The sequence below is a fragment of the Stegostoma tigrinum genome, chromosome 8, assembly GCF_030684315.1.
Source record: "Stegostoma tigrinum isolate sSteTig4 chromosome 8, sSteTig4.hap1, whole genome shotgun sequence".
Taxonomy (NCBI): domain Eukaryota; kingdom Metazoa; phylum Chordata; class Chondrichthyes; order Orectolobiformes; family Stegostomatidae; genus Stegostoma; species Stegostoma tigrinum.
This window is the reverse complement of record NC_081361.1, coordinates 85,544,287-85,567,288: the sequence shown is the minus strand read 5'-3', so window position 1 is coordinate 85,567,288 and position 23,002 is coordinate 85,544,287. Positions and strand designations below refer to the sequence as shown.

Here is a 23,002-nt window from a genome sequence, read left to right as displayed (position 1 = left end):
TACACAGACTAATGGCCATCTGAGAGAGAAAAAGAATTCTCCTCATCTCTGCCTCAAGAGCAAAGCATTTTATTCTTGAATGTGTCCCCCAGTTCTAGTAAGAACATTTATGTTTCAATAACATAACTTCTCATTCTACTGAATTTCCAATGGATACAGACTCAACTAGCTCAACCTTACTTCATAAGATATCCACTTCATCTCAGGTAGCAAAGTGTGAAGCTGGATGAACACAGCAGGCGAAGCAGCATCTCAGGAGCACAAAAGCTGACATTTCAGGCCTAGACCCTTCATCCTCATCCTCCTTTTCTGATGCTCCCTATTTATTTCTCAAGCCTCTCCCCATCCCCTTTTTCTGATGAATGGTCTAGGCCCGAAGCGTCAGCTTTTGTGCTCCTGAGATGCTGCTGGGCCTGCTGTGTTCATCCAGCTCCACACTTTGTTATCTTGGATTCTCCAGCATCTGCAGTTCCCATTATCTCTGATCACAATTTTAACTTCATCTCAGCATTGAGTTAAGTGAAAAGATAGTAAGAACTGCCAGTGCTGGAGTTGGAGATGACACAATGTGGAGCTGGAGGAACACAGCAGGCCAGGCAGCGTCAGGGGGGCAAGACATTGGATGTTTTGGGTCGGGATCCTTCTTCACCAACTTTCCTGCTCCCCTGATGCTGCCTGGCCTGCTGTCGTCCTCCAGCTCCATATTGAGTTAAGTGAACCTTCTCTGAACTGCTTCTAGCACTGTTATATCCTGGTTAAATAAAGACACCGGAATTTTATGCAGTAAGGTCATTGGTGATCTGATACAGCACATCCTTGCCCGTCTCTACCCCCTAATACCCTGAACTTTGAGAGAAAATCCAGTCAAGCAATCGCATGGCAATGCTCATCACTTTCTGACAATATCAATTTCTCAACTTTATGTGGGGTCAGACTGAATGTCACCTTCACAAAGTGCTCACTACCCAGTCCTTCAAATGACTCTCTTACCGCATTTCTTCATAAGTGTCTTATGTTTTCCACACTCCTTACTGAAAGGAAGACTTAGCTCATTACTGGTGCAAGTTATCCAATGTTCAGTTTACGATTTTCGGAAATGGTAAAGAAACCTAACCTTGAGTGATTCTTAAGTCAAATCTTCGACTCAATATGTAAATTTTTTTATACTTATATTTATATTTATATGCAAAACAGCTCAATGTTTTTATGACTGGCTGTTATGGGCAGTTCAGCTCATGCCTCCTGTCCCTGAAGCACCTTTTATTGTGACAAGCAAATGAAACTTGATGGTTTCTTTGAAGAGCAATTGGAATACTTCTTAATACATTGGTTCCTGAGCAAACTGCATCTGCCAGGATCCCAGAGACAGCATTCCATATGCCAGAGCACCAGACCAACAGCTGTGTGAGAATTTCAAACGTTATGTTTGTTGCCTTCAAATTCTAATAATTATTGGCTAATTTTTTTGCCCAAAGTGTATCTCTGTCAAGAGAAATCCATTTTATGCCTTTTACTTGATGTGTGTGCCTGTGTTTTGGAGTTGTACTGTGGTTAAATTGTGGTTGTAAGCATTCATATTTTCATTTTATAACCTGCATTTGTTCACCAATTCTGCATCTTTGTGGAATAAGTTTTGTTTCATAATAAAGCAATAATTTTATGCATTTTGAGGAAAACTGATTGATGAGTCTTTTATAATTCTAAGTCTAGGGCCATATTGCGAACTGGGTGAAACAATTATGTTGATGCTGTAACCCACGGGGTAGCAAGACTAGAGCAAGACTGCATTCCTCCAGTTTGGTCATAACAACATATAAATTATGCTTCTCTCTTTAGGGAAGGAGTCCTCCAAGTCTGAACGGAAAGTTGGATTAGAAACATGCGAGTTCTTCATAAACAAAAAAGGATACTCCAAGAATACTCAGGTAACCAACAACTTCCTAACACTCAAGAGATAATAGGAACTGCCGATGCTGGAGAATCTGAGATAACAAGGTGTAGAGCTGGATGAACACAGCGAGCCAAGCAGCATCAGAGGAGCAGGGAAGCTGATGTTTTGGGTCTGGACACTTTGGTTCACAACAGTGAACTGGATGGGGAAACCAGGAGCAACGCAAACTGTTAACACAGATATACTGTCGGTGTCTTAGACAGTCATATTTAAACACTAAGTGAACAGCCTTGCATTGAATAAATCCCGATTAGAATACAAGACAGGTGGCTTACCATTAATGAGACAGTAAGAACTGCAGATGATGGAGTCAGAGATAACGCAGCGTGAAGCTGGATGAACACAGCAGGCCAGGCAGCATCAGAGGAGCAGGAAGGCTGATGCTTCGGGGTGGGATTCTTCTTCGGAAAAAGAAAACTTTCCTTCTTCTCTGATGCTGCCTGGCCTGCCGTGTTCATCCAGCTTCACGCTGCGTTATCTCTCATTTACCATTTATGACTACTTTAATTTTTAATGAACTACTCATAATCCATTTATAGCACTGGGCCAGCCTAGCGGGTGACATCAACAGAGCTTTCCCCTATTCAATTGTTCCTCAGAGAAGTGCTGCAAAGTTCATGGGAAAATTAAATGAATGTCATTTTCCCATAATTTCCATTGAAGGCACAGCAGCTGATAAGGACCATATGTAAGAAAGTTCAACAACAAGTTTTATTCAGGATGCTCTTAACAAGTATTAAAACATTTCTCGCATTTCACAGGGACATTAAATAACAAATGTGACACAATCACAGTAGAAGATATTGAGATAGATGGTCAAAAGCATGGCCAATGAGCTGGGCTTTAAGATTGAGAGATAAAGAAGGAATTTCACAGTTTCAGGCCACAGCAGCTGAGCACATACCAACAATGCGTGAGTGATTAAACTATGGAATTAATTGAGCGGGGCTGTGAGGCTGGAGGAGGTTACACAGATTGGGAGGGGTAAGATTCTGGAGGGTTTTGCATTCCCTTCGTAAATCTTGACATGTTTCAAAATGGTAGAGAAGAGAAGGTCTCAACTTGTCCTATAACTTGAAATTTTCAAAACAAATCAAGTTTAAGAGGGTTTGACCTCGCGATTGTGGTAACATGTCCATGTTGATGATCATTGCTTATTACCAAGGTAAGGTAATTATGTCATTGAATATTGTCTGTACCACATCTTGCAGTCTCAGTTTTAAGTTTGTTCAAGTTATTGAGGAAGTGGTGTAAGAGTTATGTTTGTTTTCATTTCCTTTTTTTTTCCAACTCAGAGGTAAATACTTCCTCTGCTATGTGATTGCAGCAGTCAGTGCTGTAGATTTCCTAATGGCTATGGTTATTCGATTTCTGTCAAGATCTAGTGGGATATGTAATTCATGAGATAAGATTAATTAGGATAGAATGTATGACTACACGTATCTTTGATAGTTCCTCCATTACTCTGGATTCAGAGGTTTAATGTTCAGAGATTTAGCAGATTAGCCAACAAATAAAGGGTTAAAATTTGCCACACTGGGCAGATTACTAGATCCTCTACTGTGTGCTGCTAACCACATAAGGCTAAGGGCCTTTACTCAATTTAAAGCAGGCATTGGATTATTTACATTTGCAAATAAAGAGTCTGTTTTGATATAATAAGATGGAGAGCCCGATGAACACAGCAGGCAAAGCAGCATCTTAGGAGCAGGAAAGCTGACATTTCAGGCCTAGATCTGATGAAGGATCCAGGCCTGAAACGTCAGCTTTCCTGATCCTCTGATGCTGCTTGGCCTGCTGTGTTCATCCAGCTCTACACCTTGTTATCTCGGATTCTCCAGCATCTGCAGTTCCCGTCAGCTCTGATATAGTCTGTTTTGATATTCCTGGCTTTCCCTGAGTTAGCTATTGATGCTTCAATGCTAGCAGAAGCCCTGTTTTTCACCAGCCTTTGCTGATTGACTCCATCATACACAGTATAGGAATATGAAGTGAATTTGTGGCTGGAAAGTTGGCACAGGGAGGAAGATGTTTAGATTCCTGCAGTACAGTGGCTGCCTTTGGGGAAGATGGCAACTGCACAAGCCAGAAATGTTGTACCTTAACAGAGCTAGGGCTGAGTTCCTTGTGGAAAGCTTTGCTACTGCTGTTGAGGACAATTTAAACCAAGTCAGCAGAGGTGCAGGTACAAGGAGAAATGTCAGAGAATAATACCACGGTGCACCAAATGCTGGGAGAAGTGAATAGCACAGGAATGGAGAATAGTAAGCTAATAGGTGAGTCAAAGTAAGGGAGAAAATAATGAAGTCTAACTTAGGGGTTCACGGAATGTATGTGAACAGGTTATAGTTAGCAAGATTAGGAAGCAATAAGCACAGATTGCCATGTGGGATTATGGTGTTGTTGTGATAGTGGAGAGCTGGCACTGAATCCGCTGTTCCCGTTGTGGTCTCCTCTACGTTGGGAAAACCAAGTGGAGGCTTGGGGACCACTTTGCGGAACACCTACGCTCAGTTCGCACCAAACAACTGCACCTCGCAGTCGCGAACCATTTTAACTCCCCCTCCCTCTCCTCAGATGACATGTCCATCCTGGGCCTCCTGCAGTGCCACAGCGATGCTACCCAAAGGTTGCAGGAACAGCAACTCATATTCCGCTTGGGAACCCTGCAGCCCAATGGTATCAATGTGGATTTCACCAGCTTCAAAATCTCCCCACCCCCAACCGCATCCCAAAACCAGCCCAGCTCAGCCCGCCTTCCTCCCACCTATCCCCTCCTCCCGCCTCAAACCCTACTCCCATCTCCTAACTATTAACCTCATCCCGCCCCCTTGACCTGTCCGTCCTCCCTGGACTGACCTATTTCCTCCCTAACTCCCCACCTACACTCACTTTTACTGGCTCCACCCCCGCCTCTTTAACCTGTCTGTGTCCTCTCCACCTATCTTCTCCTCTAACCATCTTCTATCCGCGTCCCCATCTCTCCCCATTTATTTCAGAATGCCCTTGCCCTCCCCCATTTCTGAAGAAGGGCCTAGGCCCGAAACGTCAGCTTTCCTGCTCCTCTGATGCTGCTTGGCCTGCTGTGTTCATCCAGCTCCACACCTTGTTATCCCAGATTCTCCAGCATCTGCAGTTCCTACTATCTCTGAAACAAGGCATGGCAATACTGTGTGTTAAATATTAGTGGGTGAAAGTTGTTCAGAAAGACAGGTAAGCAAAAACTGGAAGAGCTGTGGCATTTTTGGTTAATGAGAACAGCACAGTGATGGAGAAAGAGGCTGTTCCAGAGATTTCAAGAACAGAATTGATTTGGCAGGAGCTAAGGAACAAGGAGGGTGCAATTACATTCCTATGTGTAATCTATACACTGCCAGCCTTGGGGGTGGGGGGGTGGTGTGTGGTTTGGGGTGTTGGGGTGGATGGGGGGGGTGGTGCAGGAAGCGGGGAATGACGAGGAACGAATCTGTGAACAAATGACAGAGAGGTGCATAAGTACAGAGTAGTTAGACGAGGGACTTTAATTACTTGAATACAGACTGGATAGGGCAGAATGGTATGTGTTCTCAGATTGCACTCAAAAAGATTTATTAGAACAGTTGTGTGGCTGGCTCAATAAGAAAGAGCACTTCTACACCTGGTTCTTCAGAATGGGCAGGCCTAAGTCGATCAAGTGACAGTAGAACGTCTTAAGGCACAGTGATCACTGTATCAGGAGGTTTAGAATGATGGTGGACAAGAATAAATGAAAATCCGGAGTAAGAATAATTAACTGGGCGGGTTGGGGGTGGAGGGTGTGGTCTGATGGGAGACTCGAATAGCCAAGGACAGGGCTGGGCTAAAGAGACTCGAACCAAAGGAAAACGGGACTATGAGATAAGGCAGGCAGCTAACCTAAAGGGAAACCTATATGCACCTCAACAGTTTAAGGGTGCTAAATGGAGGAGTAGGGCTATTTAGGGGCCAGAAAGGAGATTTACACATGGAGGTGAGAGGCATGGCAGAGGCATTAAGTGAATACTTGTACAGCTGTCTTTACAACTCAATCAGATACTGCCCAGGCTATGGTGACAGAGGAGGAAATTCAGTTTACAGAATGGTTCAAAATTGACAAGGAGGCTTCACTGACTGTACTTGAAGCTGATAAAGCTCCAGGACTAGATGAGATGCACCCAAGCTTATTTAAGGAAGTGAGGGTTGAATTTGCACTGGCAATAATATTTTAATCTTCCCTGGATTCAGGGATGATGTAGATGTTTGGCAGAGTTTTTCCAGCATTCTCTGTACTTGTTTGAGGTTTCCAGCATCTGCAGTACTTTGCATTTATAAGAGAGTAATGGTTAATGGGCTATTTTTGGGCAAGGGAAAGGTTTGTGGTGGAGTCCTCAAAGGGTTAATATTGGAATTCTATCTTTTCCTGATGTATGTAAATGATGCGGACCTTATTGTGCAGGGAATAATTTCAAAATTTGCAGATAACACAAATTTGGAAGAGTTGTAAACACTGAGGATCATAATGTGGAAATTCAAAAGGTCAAAGGCAAGTTGGTGGAATGGGTGGATAGGTGGAAGATGAAGTTCAATGCAGAAAAGTATGAGGTGCTACGCTTTGGTGGAAAAACTATGAATAGATGTTATTTAAATAAAGGCATTATTCTTAAGGACGAGCAGGGATAGATAGATTTAGGTATATATGTGCATGTCATTAAAAATAGCAGGACAGGTAGAGAGAGCTGTTAGTAAAGCATATAGTATCCAGACTTTATTAGTAGGGGGTAGAAGGTTATGATGAATTTACATAAGCCACTTGTTGCACTGTAGCTGGAATATTGTGTACAATCCTGGGCACTATGTGTGAGGAAAGGTGTGACTGCATTGGAGAGAGTGCAAGAGAGGTTTGTGAGAATGGTTCCAGGGATGAAACCCTGCAGATAGGTTGGAGAAGTTGGGATTGCTTTGCTTGGAGAGGAGAAGGCTAAGAAGAGATCCTTTCAAAGTTTTTAAAATCATGAATGATCTGGACAGAGCAGAAATTGTTCCCACTTGTGAAAGGACCAAGAACCAGAGGGCACTGTTTTAAAGCTGTTTGCAGAAGAAACAAATACGAAATGAGAAGCTGATGAAGGGTCTAGGCCCGAAACGTCAGCTTTTGTGCTCCTGAGATGCTGCTTGGCCTGCTGTGTTCATCCAGCCTCACATTTTGTTGTCACGAAATGAGAAGCATTGTGTTCACGCAGTGGGTGGTCTGTGTCTGGAATGCAATTCCTGGAAGTGTGGAGGAGGCGGCTTCACTTGAGTCAACAATTGTTTAGATACAGAAATTTAGCAAAATTAAGGGGAAAAGGCAGGAGATTGAAATCTAAATGCTCAGAGAGCAGGTGCAGACGCAATGGGCTGAATGGCCTCCTAATACATTTTAACAAATCCGGGATTTTGGAGTCCGGCTTGAGACCCAGTATCTGGGAGCTACAGACCTCACTCGTGTGGAGCTGTGTATAAATCCAAATTCTGTCACTGGTACCCAATGCACGGCCCATACCAGTGACAGGATACAAACACTCCGCTCCCTAACATGGGAAGGTTCAAATGATATCATGTACCATTCTTCATGTCATGGCGAGAGCCTTTACAACTGCAACAGGGACTATACATGTGCTAAAAGCTTTTTCTCATTTATCACTTCTTTGTGCTGGTGGATGAAGGTATGGGTGACAAAGGAGTCGGGTGAAAGACGGAAACCTGAGCCTTGCTTTATTTTACAGGTCGAGTTGCTGCCAGAAAACGGTGAGACACCGCTGTTCATCCAGTTCTTTTCAGATTGGAAGGTTAAAGACCAAAGTGAAGGGCTTGGAAAAGTGTACACTATTGGCAGTCATGCAAAGATCAAATCTGTACCTTTTGATGTCACAAAGCTTCACAACTCACCTGCCATGGCTGCACAGTACAACACAGTGGATGATGGGTCTGGTACAGTCAAGGTAAGAAGCCCCAAGTAATCACTATAGACACTTTCATTCCTGGAGCAGTATGTGCATAAAAATAAATTCAATGTTTCTCTGCAGATTTGGCGGGTTGAAGAGTTCAAGAAACAGCCTGTTGACCCTTCAACCTATGGTCAGTTCTATGGTGGAGACTGTTACATTATTCTGTACACTTACAGATCAGGAGACAGGGACAGGCACATCATTTATACTTGGTAAGCTCCTTCACCCACATATGACGTACAATATCATTGCTCAAACTACAAAGGCTGAAATGCGGGATTGAAAACAAAGCATGGATTTTTAACTATCTTTTACCTTTTAAGGCAAGGCCAGAAAGCAACAAAAGATGAGCTGGGATCATCAGCTATCCTCACAGTTGAACTTGATGATCAGATGCAAGGCCTGTGTGTTCAGGTATGTGTTAATTATCACCAGAGGGGCTTCTGATCTGCTGGCCTTGCAGATAGACTTGCAAATGGGTGAGGCAGTAGCCCAGTGATACGATCACTGGACCATTAATCCAGAGGCCCTGATAATGCCCTGGGGGCCGGGGTTTGAATCCCACCGTGGCAAATGATGAAGTTTGAATTTAAAAACACATCTGGAATGAAGAGTCTAATAATAACTTTATCCCCTTTCACCATTGTCTGATACTATGAAGTTCAGTCTTTTGTGGAGGGATCAATCCTCCTCAATTGCGGACTTCCTCCTCCCTATGTTCTCATCGTAGTGTCAGACAGGAATGTCCTCAGACTTACTTCTGTACCTCTGCATACCTGATAAAGTTACAGCTGTAGAGCAGGATCAGCACTGAGGACATTCCCAATTTAAGCCTCGTTGTTCAATCTCCCCTGACTAACTTTATTTCTCTCCGAGTCCCAACACTGTGGAACTTCTGACCCCCCACTTGCCATTCAATCACCCGATTATTGTTAAGTTTTTTTCTAACCCAAGCCAGGCCTACTTACTTCCTCATCAACCTCAACTTCTCTTCATTTCTACCTTTTCTGGTCACTGTGGCTCTGAATTAAGTGTGCCTTTGTGGAAGAGGGTTTGTTGTTGCTTTCTAGGTACGGGTGACACAAGGTCAGGAGCCTCCTCATCTGCTGAGCCTGTTCAAGGGTAAGCCAGTCATCGTTCACCTTGGAGGGACTTCCAGGCATGGTGGTCAGAGTGCTGCGGCACCAGTCCGTCTTTTCCATGTCCGGAAAAGCTCAACAGGAGCGACTCGAGCTGTTGAGGTAAGTCAACATGTATGGCTTCCATAGTGTGCCTACGTTCTGACGCAGCATTTACCCCAGCAAAGGAAAATGATTGATTAATGTTTGCTCTGGTTGAAGAAAATGTGAAAGGTTAGCCATATCCCTTAATAGACCTCTTTTATTTGAAATACATTTTCCACCAGCTATGAGTAAAATAATGTGGAAATGGAAGGAGACTGAGGAAGCAGACTCTGCTTTTAATTGAAATAACATCGCTCATCAGGAGGCTTATCTAATTTGTTGCTGTTGCATTGTTCAAGAGGACTAGAAGACAAAAGCAGGGATGTACTGCTGAGGCGGCATAAGCTGTGTTGAACTAACACCTGAAGAAGGACTGAGCTCCCAAAAGTTTGTGTCTTCAGATAAAACTGTTGGACTATAACCTGGTGTTGTGTGATTTCTGACCTTGTGCACCCCAGTCCAACAGTGGCACCTCCAAGTCATGGAATATTTTGAGCAGCCTTGGGCCCCATATCTACGGAAGGATGTGCTGAGGGTCCAAAGGAGGTTTGCAAGAAATGATCCCGTGGAGGAAAGGCTTGTCACATGAGGAGCAGTTGAGGACCCTGGGCCTGCACTCAGAGTGTAGAAGGATGAGGAGGGTTCATTGAAACTGCACTTGGATAGAGTGGCTGTGGAGAAGAGGCTTCTACCATTAGGAAAGACTAGGGCCTGATGCCACCGCCTCAGAGTGAAGGGATGAGCCTTCAGGACTGAGATGAGGAAATCCTTCAGCCAGAGGGTCATTAATCTGTGCAAGTCATTACCACAGAGCGCTGTGGAACGCAAGTCATTGAGCTTATTTAAGGCAGAGAAAGACAGGGTCTGGATTGGTAAGATCAAGGATCACAGGGAGAAGGCAAGAGAATTGAGTTGAAAAACATATCAGCTGTGATCAAATGGCAGAGCAGCATGGGCAGAGTGGTCTAATTCTGCTCCTAAGTCTGTATTAATTCCATGCTTGTTTATTAGCGCAGGGTCCACGTACACATAGTTAGACATTCAAATCGGACCAGACTCAATAATACACAGTCAGGCCATCTAGCTCATGCTTACCACTTTAACGAGAAAGATGAACTGTTAAAGCACAGAATAATAGGTTGAAAGAAGGCATATGGCATACTTTCCTTTATTGTTTGGGCCATTGAGTATAAAAGTTGGCAAGTCATGTTACAACTGTATAAAACTTTAGTATGGCCACATTTGGAGGATTGTGTGCAGCTCTGGTACACTGTAGGAAGGATGTAGAGGCTTCAGAGAAGATTGCAAAAGAGGTTTGCCAAGATGTTGCCTGGATTGGAGTGTGTTAGGAGGAGAGGTTGGATAAACTTAGATTGTTTTCGCTAGAGTGTTAGAGGCTGAGGAGCGAGCTGATAAAAGTAAAAAAAAATTATGAGGGACATGGATAAGTGAATGGGAGTCTTTTTGCCAGGGTGGAAATGTTAAATACTAGGAGACACCGGTTTAAGGTGAGGGAGCAAGTTTGAAGGAGATGTGCAAGGAATATTTTTTACACAGCGGGTGGTAGGTGCATGGAATGTGCTGCCAGGGAAGGTGGTAGCAGCAGATACAATAGCAACATTTAAGGGGAATTTGGACAGACACATGAACAGGCAGGGAATAGCGGGATAAAGGACCATGTGCAGGCAGATGGATTAGTTTAGTTTAGAATGGCATCATGTTTGGCTCAGATGTGGCTGGCCGAAGGGCCTGTCCCTGTGCTGTACTGTCCTATGTTCTGTGATGGGCACAGATTCTGCTGATATTCCAATCAATAACACCTTTCAGAGCACCGTGCCTGTGCTGCCTCTTTGAAAGAATTACACAGTTTTCCATTTAGTCCCACTTGCCCAGCCTTTCCCTGAAATCCCAGCCTCTGTACTCCACTGTAAAGGAGGCCAACAGCTGTGCTTGCTGCCTGATGGGTCTGTATGCTGATGGTCACATGCAGTTCCCAACAACAGAGATGGGTCAGGATCAAGGCAGCTCAGTGAAGCATTAGAGATAATGGGAACTGCAGATGCGGGAGAATCCAAGATAACAAAGTGTAGAGCTGGATAAACACAGCAGGCCAAACAGCATCTTAGGACCACAAAAGCTGACGCCCCGGGCCTAGACCCTTCATCAGAGGGTGAAGGGTCTAGGCCCAAAACATCAGCTTTTGTGCTCCTAAGATGCTGCTTGGCCTGCTGTGTTCATCCAGCTTCGCACTTTGTTGTTAGTGAAGAATTAGGTGGGTTCCGAATTTGATGTGAAAGTCAGTCTGGCCTTCAATATAGCACAGCAGCCATGTCTCACTTTGAAATCTTGAAGCGAGGCTGCTAGTGGGGGAGGGCAGTATTCGGATGACCCTCTTGTTGCCCCTGGGGTCACAGTGAGGGCAAAATGGACTGGAGTAACTCCACCCACCTTGCTGTTTGTCTCGCAGAGCAATGTCAGGTCACAGTTACCATCCCTTTTAATCCCAAGTGATCTATTCTCTGTTTTTAAGAACTCCAATGCATCTGAATTAATTTTGGCTGAACAATTACAACGTCTCAGTTTCTCAGGCATCAGAGTGGCTGGTGGTAGCTCACAGTACCTTTGTGTGGTTTACAGGTGATTGCTGACGCGGGGTCCCTGAACAGCAATGACACATTTGTGCTGAAAACACCACAACAGAGCTACATTTGGAAAGGCGTGGGTGCAAGTCAGGCTGAATTAAAGACTGCAAATAACGTGGTCAGTGTACTCGGAGGAAGTGCAACAGAGATTAAAGAGGGAAGCGAACCAGGTAGAGTTTTCACTTCTTCTTTTACATCCAATAAAGGGGTCAGGAGAAACCTCTTTATCTGGAGAATGGTCAGACTGTGAAAATAACAGCCAAGTTAAATAGCTGAGGGGGGAATAGTCGAAATGTCTTTATGGGGAAACTCAGTAAACACATGAAAGAGAAAGGAATAGAAAGATATGTTAATTGTGAGGAAGCAGGCGCTTCTGTGGAGCAGAAATATCGATGTAAATATTGTGGGTTGAACGGTCTGATCTGCAGAAACGTAGAGCCGTACAACCCAGAAAGAGGCTATTTGACCCATTTTGGCTGTGTCGGTGTTTTATTTAAGACAACCAGCCAATTAATCCTCCTCCCCTGCTCATTTCCCCTCACACCCTGTTATGTTTTGGTCTTCTGTAATTGTAACACAGAATCTTTAATATCATATAAAAAAGAGGAGAAACAGGGTATAGGAACTGGCCTGGTGACGTAGGATTAGTATCACAGAAGCTGTAGAGGACAAACACCAGCCAAATGGCCTGCTTCAGTGCTATAATTGTATGCAACCTGGTGACCATGCCAGCATTCAACTCTGAACTGTAATCAGTCACCTCTGAACCATCATGCTACAATGTAGCACACATTAATACTCATAATCTGCAATAAATAATTTCATGGCATCAGATGCATGAGCTTCTCTGCAATGGGTCTTCCAAACTTCCCATTCTATTATTGTCAGGGATTCCCAAGGAAACAGTGTGACTAGCCACTGAAAGCCCTGTCGCTAGATAATGATGGGAAATTGCTGTCGAAATTCTACGTTATTGCTGCAATTCAGTTTCTGCTTCCTCCCAAATACAGACAGCTTTTGGAAAGAACTAGGTGGAAAGAAGCAATACCAGAGTTCCAAAGGCCTCAAAGAAGAAGTGGCTCAACACCCAATTCGTTTATTCGGTTGCTCAAACAAAACAGGAACATTTATTGTAAGTTGATACACTTTGAATCCTGGAACATTTGAATTGTTACCTGTAAAGATTGATTTCATTTCTCAAGCATAACTGTGCTGATTGCTGAACAAAGTTCGTATTCATTTTATCCCCATTTAGATCGAAGAAGTTCCAGGGGACTTCACGCAGGCTGATTTAGCAGTCGATGATGTGATGCTGTTAGATGCCTGGGATCAGGTAGGTTGTGGTCCATTTAACTTGCTGTGCATTAACATGGAGGCTTCCTTTTGGTATTGATGCGACACGACTTGGTCGTTGAACTGCATAGAGGCTGGTATTCTGTCAGCAAGTCACCTTCTACTTACATTCGCATTGTACTCGACCCTAGTTCCTGCTTCCTCAGAGCCAGGTCTCAGAGTGAACCGAACCCCTGACACTCCTGTTTATATCTGTCAGCCAGGGCTCCCTGATTCGGGCTAGTAATGTGGTCCAATCAGGGAACTCATTTTCTATGCGGTCCGCCTGGCTGAACGCATTATAATCACTACAGCCATGTCAACCAGTACAGGCATTGAACCTGCTATTATCATTACGTACCATCCAACCCACTGAACTAACTGATTTAGTGTAGGGGACACATTCTCAACTTTGCCCTTCATCATTACACTCAATATCAGACATCCCTCTCTGATGAAAGAGCAGCCTGTGGTCCTCTGGGAACGTGACCACTTTCCATTTCGGCACCAAAGAAGGTCTCAGGTTTACTTCCTGATCTTTGCTTGAGGCCAGCCTTCCCCAGGCTTCTTCCTTCCTATTGCTAGCAAGCGGCGATAGTTCAGAAATACATGCATGAGCTAATTGGCATTAGAACCAGAATCACACTCGGTTTTTCTCCTGACTTCACTTCAAGCAACTCTGGGTCCCCGCAGCTCATTCCTGAACAAAGCAACGGGCCACAACTCCTCAGCCCTCCCATAATCACCCATCCCCGGGGTCAAATAAAGTCAGCCAGGCTGGCACAGGGGAGCAGGTTCAGCTACTCTGAATTACTATTGGGTCGGAGAATATTTTCAGAGTGGTTCTCAACCCTCTACCTCAGGCGGATGTGATGCTTCCCTCCCAAGTTGGTGGCTGTTGGGGCAGCACAGTGGCTCAGTGGTTAGCACTGCAGCCTCACAGCGCCAGGGACCCAGGTTCAATTCCAGCCTCGGGCAACTGTCTGTGTGGGGTTTGCACATTCTCCCTGTGTCTGCGTGTGTTTCCTCCGGGTGCTCCAGTTTCCTCTCACAGTCCAAAGATGTGCAGGCTAGGTGGACTGGCCATGCTAGAGTGCCCATAATGTCCAGGAATGTGTAGCTTAAGTGGGTTATGGGGGATGCTCCAAGGGTCAGTGTGGACTTGTTGGGCTGAAGGGCCTGTTTGCACACTGTGGGGATTCTATGTCTAAGAACAAATAGAGGTTTCAATGGCTACAGGAAGGTGGAGATTGGGGTCATGGGTAGATGCAGGGGAATGTGTTTAAATTAGCTTGGCATTTCAATGAGGTGGTGTTGTGCAGAGGATAAGGTCAAGAATTAACGCATTCCTTTTCCTTTACATTTTATAGATCTTTCTTTGGATTGGCAGTTCAGCAAATGAGGTGGAGAAGTCGGAGTCATTGAAATGTGGTGAGTAACTGCAACAGTCATGAGTCGGTAGGAAGCTCCATTAAGTATATTGCACAAGAATTTTCAGAAAATATCAAATTATAAAGGGATTATGAAAGGGCTGTTGTGGTGTAGTGGTAATGTCCTTACCTTTGAGCTAGGAGGCTTGATTTCAAGTCCCACCTGCTCCAGAAGTGTATTGTGACCTGACTGAGCAGGTTGAGTAACTGAATATTTCCCTCATTGTAAAATTATTCCTTTCCTTCAAAGGGTTCCAATCCCAGTCATTGTTTTTGTCAGCAGGAAAGATTGTAAACTGTTTCCAGGCTTCATCCGTACATATGTGATAATGGGAACTGCAGATGCTGGAGAATCCAAGATAATAAAATGTGAGGCTGGATGAACACAACAGGCCCAACAGCATCTCAGGAGCACAAAAGCTGATGTTTCGGGCCTAGACCCTTCATCAGAGAGGGGTTTGGAGTGACGGTTCTGGAATAAATAGGGTGAGAGGGGGAGGCAGACCGAAGATGGAGAGAAAAGAAGATAGGTGGAGAGGAGAGTATAGGTGGGGAGGTAGGGAGGGGATAGGTCAGTCCAGGGAAGACGGACAGGTCAAGGAGGTGGGATGAGGTTAGTAGGTAGGAGATGGAGGTGCGGCTTGGGGTGGGAGGAAGGGATGGGTGAGAGGAAGAACAGGTTAGGGAAGCAGAGACAGGTTGGACTGGCTTTGGGATGCAGTGGGTGGAGGGGAAGTGCTGGGCTGGTTGTGTGGTGCAGTGTGGGGAGGGGACGAACTGGGCTGGTTTTGGGATGCAGTGGGGGAAGGGGATATTTTGAAGCTGGTGAAGCCCACATTGATACCATTGGGCTGCAAGGCTCCCAAGCGGAATATGAGTTGCTGTTCCTGCAACCTTCGGGTGGCATCATTGCGGCACTGCAGGAGGCCCGTGATGGACATGTCACCTAAAGAATGGGAGGGGGAGTTGAAATGGTTTGCGACTGGGAGGTGCGGTTGTTTATTGCGAACCGAGCGGAGGTGTTCTGCAAAGCGGTCCCCAAGCCTCCGCTTGGTTTCCCCAATGTAGAGGAGGCCACACCGGGTACAGTGGATGCAGTATACCACATTGGCAGATGTGCAGGTGAACCTCTGCTTAATATGGAAAGTCATCTTGGGGCCTGGGATAGGGGCGAGGAAGGACGTGTGGGGGCAAGTGTAGCATTTCCTGCGGTTGCAGGGGAAGGTGCCGGGTGTGGTGGGGTTGGAGGGCAGTGTGGAGCGAACAAGGGAGTCACAGAGAGAGTGGTCTCTCCGGAAAGCAGACAAGGGTGGGGATGGAAAAATGTCTTGGGTGGTGGGGTCGGATTGTAGATGGCGGAAGTGTTGGACGATGATGTGTTGTATCCGGAGGTTGGTGAGGTGGTGTGTGAGAACGAGGGGGATCCTCTTAGGGCGGTTGTGGCGGGGGCGGGGTGTGAGGGATGTGTTGCGGGAAATGCGGGAGACGCGGTCAAGGGCATTCTCGACCACTATGGGGGGAAAGTTGCGGTCCTTGAAGAACTTGGACATCTGGGATGTGCGGGAGTGGAATGCCTCATCGTGGGAGCAGATGCGGCTGAGGTGGAGGAATTGGGAATAGGGGATGGAATTTTTGCAGGAGGGTGGGTGGGAGGAGGTGTATTCTAGGTAGCTATGGGAGTCGGTGGGCTTGAGATGGACATCAGTAACTAGCTGATTGCCTGAGATGGAGACTGAGAGGTCCAGGAAGGTGAGGGATGTGCTGGAGATGTCCCAGGTGAACTTAAGGTTGGGGTGGAAGGTGTTAGTGAAGTGGATGAACTGTTTGAGCTCCTCTGGGGAGCAAGAGGCTGCGCAGCCCAATGGTATCAATGTGGACTTCACCAGCTTCAAAATCTCCCCTTCCCCCACCGCATCCCAAAACCTGCCCAGTTCGTCCCCTCCCCCACTGCACGACACAACCAGCCCAGCTCTTCCCCTCTACCCACTGCATCCCTAAACCAGTCCAGCCTGTCTCTGCCTCCCTAACCTGTTCTTCCTCTCACCCATCCCTTCCTCCCACCCCAAGCCGCACCTCCATCTCCTACCTACTAACCTCATCCCACCTCCTTGACCTGTCCGTCTTCCCTGGACTGACCTATCCCCTCCCCACCTCCCCACCTATACTCTCCTCTCCACCTATCTTCTTTTCTCTCCATCTTCAGTCCGCCTCCCCCTCTCTCCCTATTTATTCCAGAACCCTCACCCCATCCCCCTCTCTGATGAAGGGTCTAGGCCCGAAACATCAGCTTTTGTGCTCCTGAGATGCTGGTGGGCCTGCTGTGTTCATCCAGCCTCACATTTTATTATCTTTCACCCGTACATATGTCTGTTGTTAGCTAATCTTAGATATACCAATGTGTTTTCTTACTTGATTTTCTATCTATTTTTGGGATAAAAGTATATTTTTAACATCAGTTAGATTTCACTCTGTCTGACATCAGAAATCCATTTGTACACTTTCAATTTTAGATTCCTAATGGCTAGCTCACTGTCTGTACAACAGATAATTCTAGGCTATGGCAGAAGTTATTGACCAGACACTGAAAGTATTCACCTGTTGTGAACATCAGCACAAATCCTGCATAGAATGAGGGCCTGCTGCCAATGCCAGCATTTACTGCCCATTCTTAATTTGCTGTCAAGAAAGTGGTAGCAAGCGCCTTCTCACGGCAGAGTGAGTGGTGTAGGGATGGAGTCGCAGGATTTTGACCCATTGACAATGAAGAGACAGTAACATAGCTCCTACTCAAGGTGTGGCGTGTTTTGGAAGGCAACCTGCAGGTGGTGGTGCTCCCATGCATCTGCTACCCTTGTCCTTTCAGGTAATATAGGTCACAAATCATGGGGGCCCATGTTCTGGAGGATATCCAGGCTGTTGACAACACACAAGGACCAGGGGGTGACTTCGTCCCAAAACACTCAGGCAAATTCAATTATGGGAACACTGTAAGTTGAATGGTCGGAAGCTTTCTGGGAGCTGCTCCTCCAATCATCTCCAGCATCTGCAGTTCCCATTATCACTCCTCCAATCACTAGCTGCTTTTCTCCAGTATTTGCTACTGCTAGGTTCAGTTGTGCGGGGATGGAGTAGGGAGGCTGCAAAAGGGTGTGGCAGTCGGAGGGAGGCTGCAGGATGAGCTGCAATGGAAGAGACCCTGTACAGGGAGTGAACAGTTTTAAACATATCAACAACAGTAAACTGGGAAACAGTTATACTGGACAACACGAAAGCAATTAAATCATTTCAAATGAATCTGGAATTTCTTACTTAAGCTGTGTATGTTCAGGAGTTTGCGGGGAAATGTAGCGGATGCTATTATAAATGGCATGCTGTCAATTAAATCTGAAATGCAGTGAAAATGGTAGCAACTGCCATGTTAAAATCTTCCAGTTTCATGAATATGCAATGAACTGCACTGGTAGTGATCTCACCAGTCTGTGGAAGGTATATTTAGGGTTATGGCTTTTTGTCTGTAGAAGCATGTCAATTATTTCTAAAAGAAAAATTTTTTATGCCTGTTCCTAATGCCGATTTAAACTGTTTTATTCATTCATTCATGGGTCTTCTGAGGAAAGGCTGAGGGACTTGAGGCTGTTTTCGTTAGAGAGAAGAAGGTTAAGAGGCGACTTAATAGAGACATACAAGATGATCAGAGGATTGGATAGGACAGACAGTGAGAGCCTTTTTCCTAGGATGGTGACAGCGAGCACGAGGGGACATAGCTTTAAATTGAGGGGCGATAGATATAGGACAGATGTCAGAGGTAGATTCTTTACTCAGAGAGTAGAAAGAGCGTGGAATGCCCTGCCTGCAACAGTAATAGACTCATCAACTTTAAGGGCATTTAAATGGTCATTGAATAAACATATGGATGATAATGGAACAGTGTAGGTTAGATGGGCTTCAGATTGGTTTCACAGGTCGGCACAACTTCGAGGGCCAAAGGGCCTTAACTGCGCCATAATGTTCTATGTTCTATGTTCTGTGGGATGAGGGCATCACGGGCTGGGCTAGTGGTTATTACCCATCCTTAATTGCCCAGAGGGCGGTTAAGAGTTCACCATATTGCTGTGGGCCTGGAGTTACTTGTAGACAGGGAGGGGGTCATGGAGAAAATGGCCCAGAAACAGGAGAAGCGCAGACCAGGTAAGGATCGCAGATTCCTTCCCTAAATGGCATTAGTGAACCAGATGCATTTTTTTTTACCCCCTGACATCATTAGATCATTTTCATGGTCATCATTAGATTCTTATTTCCAGCTTTTATTGAATTCAAATTCCACCATCTGCTATGGAGGGATCCAAATCTGTGTCACTGGAACATTACCTGGGTCTCTGGATTAACAGTCCAGCATTAATAGCATTAGGCTGTCACCTTCCCATGTCAATATTTTGGGGTATAAAATACTTTTGGTCTGCCTTTAAGTTTAATAGAGGTCTGTTAATCATCAAGGACATTGATTAATTGTTCATGTTCTGCTTCTGTTGAGTCAAAACACCTGAAAGTCAACACAAGTACAGAAGATGTTGTTATGATGTGACTTAATTGCTCAATAAATGAATTAATGAGAATTAAAAAGTAGCTCTCAAAAAAGTCGAAAGATAACCCTCAAAGAAAAGGTATATTTTGATCCCAGCTCCCAATTCTGAAGGAAGTGAGAGAGAGGGAAGGGGCAGTGGGTGTAAAAAGGCCCAGAAACAGGAGAAGCACAGAGCCCGGGTGTTTAAGGTGGTAGGTGGGAGGACAATCAAGCATGTCCCTTTATCCTGGATAATATAAAGCTTTATGGAGTGTTATTGCAGCTCCACATATCCAGAAAAATGCAAGTGTTAACAGCAACAATTCATTACAAGTGTTTCAGAGAACAGTGATGGCTTGGTTGCAGATTTGGAACTTGAATTAGCAAGAAGTTCACTGTAATAATTTTTCTTCATGGTGGAGATTAATTAAAATCAAATTAATGGCTTGATGTGCTGGGAGGAAAAGGTACATGTTGATATAAACAAGTTATTCTTGGACACTGAATGAAAGATATTAGCATAAAATAAATAAACCTCAGGCAAGACTAAAAAGGTTTATTTTTGTCATAGATGCATTTCTGGAAGAATCTCCCATATACTGCTGTTAGCAACATGTTCGCTAATGCCTTTCGAAAAGAAACCTATCTGTTCAGGAATGGTCATAAAGTCACATATGTGATATGGGAATCTGAGAGTTATTCCTTTATAAATGGGCACCACGCTTAACCCTGATCTGCTGTGTCCTCATGATCTGTTATGGATTCAGTGGTAGTCTTGTTACCATTAGCAGGAAATTCATACCTTAATGGGGAGATACTTACGTTAATTCTTGTAACATAAGAGTTGAATGAGAGTCAGTGGTGCTGAAAGATTCAAAAGATGTTTAATAAGCTCTTTAAATCTTATATATATTTATATAAATGTATTACAATCACAGGCACAACTGTGTCTCCACGAGTACAAACTGTTAAATAATTTCTTCAGCATGTAATGCTGCAAGTGGTTCCAGTAAGATGGAGCTAAAATCTTTATCCAGTCATGTAACATGTTCTGTGATACAGCGATGATATCCTGATTATGTCTCTTAAAAGTATAATGCTTACCATCTGTAAAACATAGCACAACTGTAACAATCTGTTTCTGTGTCAAATATGGGATGGCTCTTGGTGGAACACTTCCAAAACCAACCTTACACTTGAGCACAAGAATCAATTATCTATTGCCTATTAAGAAAAAAAAAACATGAAAGTTAGTTTAAAAATTTGCAAATGAAGAAACATTCTTTCCTGATAGTGATTTTACAGTATTTCTGATAGATACTGAACCCCAACCCTATTTGTTAATTAAAAATGTCTTAAATCATGAATAGACAATCACTTAGAACTGAAAAAGCTTAATGTGAAAAATTAAATTTGTGTTCCAAACTGTATTGTGTTTTCAAAATAATATATCTATATATTTCCTATCTTCCAGCAAAACAATACTTGGAATCTGACCCATCTGGAAGAAACTCAGGAACACCTATTAACATCATCAAGCAAGGAGAAGAACCTCCAAATTTCACAGGCTGGTTCTTAGCTTGGGACACCAAAATGTGGGATATGAGTCCTTTGGAAAAGTATTTGGCTAGTCTGAGAATGTAGTGCTGAGATGGGACTTCATTGAGCCACTTTTTTTTTAAATTTGCCTGCCCAAGCTGTAAAGCATTGAAGAGTTGGATTCTTTTAGTGCCAGTAGAAATTCAGCAACAGTTTTTTTAACCATTTAAGGACGTGTGAGTGAATATATCTTTTCTATAGGATGCCTTACTATGTCATAAATTATACTGGGAATAGAAATCTCGTCAATATTGCCTCTGTCACTGGGTCAGACAAATTATGATCCAGACATAATCTGAAAAATCAGTTATTGACCCAAAAGCTTACTTGTGGTTTCTCCCTCCAAATCATTGCTATAATTTTGGCTTCGCCTTGGATTACATGGAGCCTGGGTTAAAGTTAAGCCTGGCAGAAAACATGAGGTCAAATTCCACATTTAGATTTTAGATTTTATGGTCACACGTACTCAAGTACAGAAGTACGGGAGTACAGTGAGAAGTGTATAATGTCGCCATTTCATTTTAAGCTGCAAGTTAACATCAAACACAGTAACACTATGAGCATTAATCATCTTTTCTTGATTGTATTAACAACGGAACTTGATCTGAATCAAGCTGCAGATGGGAGACACTATCAGAAGAAAATCAGTTTGATTGTGTCAGATGCTTGGAAAATGCTTGTGCAGTGAATGTTTACAACTTAAGTAGGGAATGCAGACTGTTAATGCTTCCTCAGTGTTTAAAGGTCATATGCAGCACTGAAGGTGACTTAAATTTAGGAGAATACTTAATATTTAGGTTATGGCTCTTGACACGTTGACTTTTAAAGCTTTAGGAAGCATGGTGGGTGCTGGAACTTTAGAAAATATGTCACAAAGTATAGTTTCATTTGCAACAACAAATGTCACTTTGTCCTTTACCACAAATCTTAAGGAGCATTCTGAACCTTTCTGGCTTTAAATGTGTTTAAACTGAATTTCTGCAACTCTGAAGCTGTGCACAAGCATGCTCGCCATTGTTAAATTCTTTGAGCAACAAGTCTGGGCTGCTCTTCCCCACCATAGTCATATTAATGCCTCTGGCTTTTCAGTTCTGGCGCATTTCCAGTTTTTTGTCTAAACAGACGGCAGTGGAATTTTAGGTGTGAAAGTAGCAAAGCTTCTGCTAAATTGCTTGGCTCAAAGAAAAGAATCTTATATTAAGTGTATCCAGATTCATTGTTTATTCCTACGTTGGTATCTTAATAAAAACTTGGTATGTACAAAACTATTTCACCTTTTAAGACTTTTACAGAAAACAGATACAAAAAAACGTAATTAAAATAAAAGTGAAAAGGTAAACTTTAGTGTAAGTAGTCAGTATAATAAAGATATGCCTTGCATAATTGCAGGCACACCCATTACTTCTCACACAAACGTGTGACCATGCACAATCACACTGTCTGTGCCGCATAGTGTCTCTCACTTCACGCTCAGTAATTTTGGTTCAGAGTCACATTTACCAATAGCGCGCGCGCGCACACACAGGCACACACACACCCAACAAAGCACATGGTTACAAACCCTCTGTTTTTCACATTTTCCAGTGGTGTAGAGTGAAACTTAAGTAGTTAGCTAAAGAAAGCTAAATATCAGGGAAATATTAATCTATTCAGTGAAATGTTTAACACGTTCATTGACACTTCAGAGATTCAAGGGAATATTCCAGACAGTTAGTTACAGGATGCCTACTCAGGACATTCCTGCAGAAGTAACTCAGGGTAGTGCCCTTGACCCAACCATCCGCATTCTCATCAATGACCTAGCTTCCATCATAACATCAGAAGTGAAGATGCTCACTGATCATTATGCCTGGGCTGATAAGTGGCAAATAACATTCGTTCCACTGAAGCAACAGCCAATGGCCAACTTGAACAAGAGAGAATCTAACCACCTTCCCTTGATACTCATTAGCATTGCTATTTCTGAATCCCTCACTATCAACACCCTGAGGGTTACCATTGACTGAATTGTAAGTGAACCAACCAGACAAATACTGTGGCTACAAGAGCAGGTCAGAGTCCAGGAATTTTGCAGTAAGTATCTCACCTTCTGCCCAACACCCATCCACCATTCTACAGGGCATGGTCAGAAGTGGGATGAAATGCTGTCCATTTGCCTGCATGAGTGAAGCTCAAACAACACTCAGGAAGCAGGACACCATCAGAACAAACCAGTCCACAAGATTGGTACCATGACCGACAACTTCAACATTCACTGTCTTCACCATGTGCTCACAATGG

General features: G+C 44.0%; 1 protein-coding gene across 2 annotated transcripts in view; it reads left to right on the top strand.

Annotated features, from left to right (window-relative positions):
* Positions 1–21,987, top strand: part of LOC125456260 (scinderin-like) — a 43,464-nt gene extending 21,477 nt beyond the window's left edge. For both annotated transcript variants that reach the window (XM_048539243.2, XM_059648072.1), the window contains exons 8-17: positions 1,837–1,925; positions 7,714–7,929; positions 8,014–8,147; positions 8,259–8,349; positions 9,006–9,176; positions 11,796–11,970; positions 12,811–12,932; positions 13,056–13,133; positions 14,503–14,563; positions 20,598–21,987. In XM_048539243.2, coding sequence (XP_048395200.1) covers positions 1,837–1,925; positions 7,714–7,929; positions 8,014–8,147; positions 8,259–8,349; positions 9,006–9,176; positions 11,796–11,970; positions 12,811–12,932; positions 13,056–13,133; positions 14,503–14,563; positions 20,598–20,767 — 1,307 coding nt within the window. In that variant the 3' untranslated portion in view covers positions 20,768–21,987. The remainder of the gene's footprint in view (positions 1–1,836; positions 1,926–7,713; positions 7,930–8,013; positions 8,148–8,258; positions 8,350–9,005; positions 9,177–11,795; positions 11,971–12,810; positions 12,933–13,055; positions 13,134–14,502; positions 14,564–20,597) is intronic.
* The last annotated feature ends 1,015 nt before the right edge of the window (positions 21,988–23,002 follow it).